Source organism: Oncorhynchus nerka, linkage group LG6 (assembly GCF_034236695.1).
Source record: "Oncorhynchus nerka isolate Pitt River linkage group LG6, Oner_Uvic_2.0, whole genome shotgun sequence".
NCBI lineage: Eukaryota > Metazoa > Chordata > Actinopteri > Salmoniformes > Salmonidae > Oncorhynchus > Oncorhynchus nerka.
Genome location: NC_088401.1, coordinates 33227578 through 33233820, shown reverse-complemented (window position 1 = coordinate 33233820; position 6243 = coordinate 33227578). Strand labels below are relative to the sequence as shown.

The following is a 6243-nucleotide window of genomic DNA, read 5'->3' as shown; positions in this document are numbered from 1 at the left end:
ATCTTAGAAAAGTTGACGGACAAGACAAACAGACACACAAAGAGACAGAGGGATACTGTAGATGGATACTCACGGATACTCCATGGCTTTCTCGCAGATGTAGCTGATGAGATCTTCACAGAAGAAATCATTCCACAGTCCCTCGTGGATGAGGCCAGCGCAGTCCTCTCCTCTCTCGTGCCCGTGGCTCCAGTTGTCTGGCTGTCCTGGCTTCCACTGCCTACAGTCACACAGCAGAGGGCACTCACACACTGAAACCTAACTTGAGACACATGCATGTAACTGCGTCTTCCCCTTTAGTCTTGCATTGATATAATGGGATTATCTCGGCTGTGAAAGACTAGCATCGGCCTTGACACTGAGGTACTATACATACGAGAAGGCAGGTTCGGTTCCATCCAGCCAGCGCCATGCATTCTCCTCCTCCCTGTCTGTCAGACCCATCCAGAAGTATCCCTTTCCAGAGGTCTGCTTTTGCAGCCATTTCTGAGAGAAAACAAGGAAACATGATGTCAGTAATGTCACTCATTTTATGACTGTTTGAACAGTTGTGCTTTTGATTTTGAAAGGCCTATGAGGATGACTCTTCTTACCTGTTCATCGTTATCGTTAATGATCACCATTGACGCAGTCTGGGCATCACAGCTTTTCTTTGCATCGTCAAAGTTGTGCAGCTCTTTGGAGAAGTGATAGCATTTGTCTCTGAAGCCAATCCACTCTTGAGGACAACCTGCAGTGAACGGTTATTGTTATACTATCACAATGAACTAATGTTCTGTCTATCATAGATGGTGTTGACAGAGTGATACAGACATATCGATGGTGTATAAAAACGAATGTGTATCACCTGGGGCCGACACAGTAGGAGCGGGGGCCTCACTCTGCATCGAGAAAGGGACCAAAGGCATCGCTGCTGCTGCTGCAGATCGGGCAGTGAGTCCTGGCAGCCCAGGTGGCCCTGGGGCCCCCATGGGCCCCACTGGTCCCCTGGGTCCCTGTGCCCCAGCCGGCCCCACCTGTCCTCGGTCTCCCGACGGACCTTGTGGCCCCTGAGGACCGGCCTGTCCATCTCTCCCAGGGAGCCCAGCAGTGCCTGGCTCACCATTCGCCCCCGGGGGTCCTGCCCTGCCCCCTGACCCTCGGGAGCCCTTTGAACCTGGGTTCCCCCGTGAGCCTGGCTGACCTTTGAACCCTTGTATTCCTGGTGGTCCTGGAAATCCCTTCTCTCCACGGAGCCCCTGCACCCCAGGCCCACCCGTATCCCCTTTCTCCCCTTTCTGACCGGGCTGACCGGCTCCTCCCTGGGGTCCTTTGTCTCCCCGCGGGCCTCTTGGACCAGGTGGACCTGAAACAAGAAACAATAAAAAAATATATAAACCTGCGTCTGATCAACTGTTCAAATTGTAGTAGAGGAGTGTGAGTGTCACTTTACCCTGCTTTCATGTACATACTGTATCTACCTCAAATCCTCGTACCTCTGCACATTGATCTAGTACTGGAACTCCCCGTATATAGCTCCATTCTGTGTCATTTATTTTACTCCTCTTGTGTTACTAAACTCAGCAACAAAAAAAAACATCCCTTTTCAGGACCCTGACTTTCAAAGATAATTAAGTAAAAATCCAAATAACTTCACAGATCTTCATTGTAAAGGGTTTAAATACTGTTTCCCCATGCTTGTTCAATGAACCATAAACAATTAATGAACATGCACCTGTGGAATGGTCGTTAAGACGCTAACAGCTTACAGACGGTAGGCAAGTAAGGTGACAGTTATGAAAACTTAGGACACTAAAGAGGCCTTTCTACTGACTCTGAAAAACACCAAAAGAAAGATGCCCAGGGTCCCTGCTCATCTGCGTCAACGTGCCTTAGGCATGCTGCAAGGAGGCATGAGGACTGCAGATGTGACCATGGCAATAAATTGCAATGTCCGTACTGTGAGACGCATAAGAAAGCGCTACAGGGTGACAGGGCGGACAGCTGATCATCCTCGCAGTGGCAGACCACATGTAACAACACCTGCAAAGGATCGGTATATCTGAACATCACACCTGCGGGACAGGTACAGGATGGCAACTACAACATTTCCCAGAGTTACAACAGGAACGCACAATCCATCAACAACGTTGCCTATGGGCACAAACCCACCGTCGCTGGACCAGACAGGACTGGCAAAAAGTGCTCTTCACTGATGAGTCGCTGTTTTGTCTCACCAGGGGTGATAGTCGGATTTGTGTTTATCGTAAAAGGAATGAGCATTACACCGAGGCCTGTACTCTGGAGCGGGATCGATTTGTAGGTGGATGGTCCGTCATGGTCTGGGACGGTGTGTCACAGCATCATCTGACTGAGCTTGTTGTCATTGCAGGCAATCTCAATGCTGTGGGTTACAGGGAAGACATCCTCCTCCCTCGTGGTACCCTTCCTGCAGGCTCATCCTGACATGACCCTCCAGCATGACAATGCCACCAGCCATACTGCTCGTTCTGTGCGTGATTTCCTGCAAGACAGGAATGTCAGTGTTCTGCCATGGCCAGCGAAGAGCCCGGATCTCAATACCATTTAGCACGTCTGGGACCTGTTGGATTGGAGGGTGAGGGCCAGGGCCATTCACTCCAGAAATGTCCAGGAACTTGCAGGTGCCTTGGTGGAAGAGTGGGGTAACATCTCACAGCAAGAACTGGCAAATCTGGTGCAGTCCATGAGGAGGAGATGCACTGCAGTACTTAATGCAGCTGGTGGCCACACCAGATACTGACTGTTACTTTTGATTTTGACCTCTTTGTTCAGGGACACATTATTCAATTTACGTTAGTCATATGTCTGTGGAACTTGTTCAGTTTATGTCTCAGTTGTTAAATCTGGTTATGTTCATACAAATAAACGCAGTTGACAGTGAGAGGACGTTTCTTTTTTTGCTGAGTTTATTTTATTTTTAAAGGGCTGCAAAGCAAGCATTGCACAGTAAAGTCTACACCAGTTGTATAAGACACATGTAAATGTGATTTTATTTTATTTACCCTGTAGGATGGTGAAGTTGGTGATGAGCTGTGAGTGTTTGCTGTCTACCAGCTTCATCTCCTCCATGATGATGGAGAGGCTGGTGACCTCCTTGTCCAGGCGGGCCACCAGGTCGTCCTGCTGCGACCTCAGTGTGGTAGCGTCCGACCTCACGTCCGTCACAGTGGCATTCAAGTCGGACAGGTAGTCGGAGTGGCGCCCCACTGTCTCAGCGCAGGTGCGCAGCTCGTTGAGGTTCAGGTTGATGGCGCCCAGGAGTTGGGTAGTAAAGCTGATGTTGCCTGTCACGCGGTCGATGCTCCCCTCTGACTCGTCCAGGCGTATCTCCAGCTGGTCGAACTTAGAGGAGGTGAGGTTGTCGTGGTCGCGCTGCTGGTCCATGATCTCCCTAAGAGTCTGGTCGTGGTTCTCTGCCAGGCTGGAGGTGTTCTGGAGCTGTCCAGACAGCGAGGCCAGCTGAGATCCCACGTCCTCCAGGGTGTCGTTGTTGGACTTGGCCAGGGCAGAGGCGTTGGAGGCCAGCACCTGGAGGTTCTGCACCTTCTCCTTCAGCCAATCAGCGTCCGACTTCGTCTGCCTGGCCGTCTGCTCCAGGCTCTGGAAGTCGTTTCGGATCTTCTGGATGGCCTGGCTGGTGTCGTCCACAGATCTCTGCAAAGCTGAGATCAGGCCCCTCTGTTGGGCCTGGGTGAGGTTAAGATTCCCGATGCTCAGCAGGGCCTGGCTCTGCTGCCGAACCTGCTCCTGGAGCTCAGTTTGCAGCCTAGCCGTGTCCTCCTGAAGACCCTCCATGGTGCCACCGTAGGCCCGCAGGGTGCCATTGACCGACCTCAGCGTGGCCGTGTTGGCATCCAGCAGACCCTGTATGGAGCCCTGGCTGCCCTGCATGTCCAGGCCAGAATCCTGCAGACGACCCAGGGCCGCCCGGTTACTGCTGCTCCTCTCTGCCACCTCAGACAGCTGCCGCTGCAGAGCCCGGATGTTGTTCTTAAAGGCCTGGATCTCTGTGGTAGTGTTCTCCGACTTCTCCCCAGTCTGGTCATCTGGGGACATGGTGTGAAAGAAATGATTACATAATGGTTGGTGTGGTTACTCTTCAATCAAAGATTAAAGAGAGTTCAATCAAAGACTTCAGTAAAAACAGTAACTCTTAACTGTTATTGTTCAACACAATGCACATGCTTAAGTTACAAAGGATTATGCATGGTCCTAGGTAGTGGGGAAACTCACCTAGCTTTTTCAAGTCTGTTTCCACAGCAATGATCTTTCCCCCATAGCTCTCGATACCTTCGGACACATTGTCAACCTTTTGCACCACTGCAACACAAACAACACAACACAGTTCAGGGTTAGCTCTTCAGCACAGTGGTGGGCTCCATACAATATTACGAGTCTGAGAAGGATGGGCAGAATAGCCTGCAATCACAGACACCATGTATAAAAGGGATCAGAAAGAATGATTACGAAACCTCACTCAGACACAATATATAAGATGTCTATATGTCTGGTGGGTATGTAATAATGGTCGCCTCAAGCAATCACAAGCTTTAGGATTAGGAAATGGTCATGTAATACACAATAATGTCTCAATGACTGGGTGTGTCCATGAAGCCTGAGCATGAGACACTGAAGACACTGGCAGATGAGCGCAGAGTGGGTGGGTGGTCAGAGGGATTAGGGTCTGGAGAGGAGGGGGGATAGGACAGAGACACTGGAGGGACCCTGGGGGACAGGAAGCAACCTGAGGGGGGTCCTCAGTAAACAGGGGAATCAAAGGGTACCCTAAGGAGACAGACGCTGTGTCAGGGAGGGTCTTTACTCCCCCACAGGCGACAGGACCCTTCATTTCCTCTGGAATGTGTCTGAGATTCCATGGAATCACCCCACCACCACCACTTCCACAGGCTAGGGAGCCATCTCTAACCAGCTAACTGGAGACCACAGGGGTTACAACTAAGGGAGCACGATATATCGGTACGCATATCAGAATCGGCCGATATTAGCTAAAATGACAACATCGGCATCTAGTTTAATGCCAATGTGCAAAACCGATGTCAAAGCTGACGTGCATACCTATGTAACGTAGGTAGATGACGTAGTGACGCCACGAAGAATACAGCGCTACACGTGCAACACAGCATTCCTAACCTAGCCCACAATGTCTGCTGTGTGGATCTATGTTGAAGATTCAAAGGATGATAACAAAAAGGCCATCTGCAACGTTTGTGCTGCTATTATTTCCCGAGGAAGGGAGAGAGTGAAATCTTTCAATACCACAAACCTAATTACTCACTTGAAAGTGCATCACCCCCAGACGTTCAGCGACTACTTAAAACAAAATCTGAAAAAAACTAAGCGCACACAACTAAACAAGTTCAAGTCGAGCAGTCACATGAGAGTAAGAACATTTCAGCGAGACAACTCAAAGGCGAAATCCATTAACGCCAAGATAATGGAATTCATTGCTCCGGACAATTAATCCAATTAATCTCTCTCATGGATGATGCTGGCTTTCGTCCGACTGGTCGAGCACCTCAAGAACCGATAAGCACTAACAAGTAGATGCTATTTTTCAGATGTTGCCCTACCGGAGTTACAAAGTATTGTTGAAATGCACTTCCATGAGCTACTTGCTATGGGCGTCAATGCTATTAGCTTCGCGACTGACATTTGGACCAGTGATGTCAGCCCCATGAGCATGCTGAGTCTGACAGCACAGTGGGTCGACGAAGATTTCATACTGAGGAAAGCCGTATTGCATGCTCAAGAATGTGCTGGTTCTCATACTGATTCTGCCATTTGAGAACATGTTTGAAACTTGTCAACATGAACACACTCCTAGCTCCATTCGAAACAACTGACTCGAGAAATAAGCTCATCAACTGCGTCTGCAGCAGACGTGATACCCTCTGTCAAGGTATTGAAACGCCTGATCAACAAAATTGCTGACACAGACTGTATGGTTAAAACTTGCAAAAGTACTCTACTAGAGGCTGCGAACAAGCGATTCAGTGGCATTCTCTCTGAGCCTCTTTACTGTGTTGCCACCCTGCTCGATGCTAGGTACAAGGATCAAACTGAGGAATAGACAGATAAAGAGGGGGCAATCAATAAGGTGAGTCCAGGTGAGTCCAATGAAGCGCTGATGCGTGTAACAATGGTGACAGGTGTGCGTAATGATGAGCAGCCTGGAGTGCCAGAGAGGGGGAACGGGAGCAG

At 49.7% G+C, this 6243-nt stretch overlaps 1 protein-coding gene across 2 annotated transcripts in view; it reads right to left on the bottom strand.

Annotated features, from left to right (window-relative positions):
- The window catches only part of LOC115130381 (collectin-12-like), a 68789-nt gene that overhangs the window by 3020 nt on the left and 59526 nt on the right, over window positions 1-6243 (bottom strand). For both annotated transcript variants that reach the window (XM_029661471.2, XM_065019529.1), the window contains 6 exons: window positions 4255-4341; window positions 3024-4067; window positions 848-1345; window positions 594-730; window positions 377-486; window positions 74-220 (listed from right to left, as the gene is read on the bottom strand). In XM_029661471.2, coding sequence (XP_029517331.2) covers window positions 74-220; window positions 377-486; window positions 594-730; window positions 848-1345; window positions 3024-4067; window positions 4255-4341 — 2023 coding nt within the window. The remainder of the gene's footprint in view (window positions 1-73; window positions 221-376; window positions 487-593; window positions 731-847; window positions 1346-3023; window positions 4068-4254; window positions 4342-6243) is intronic.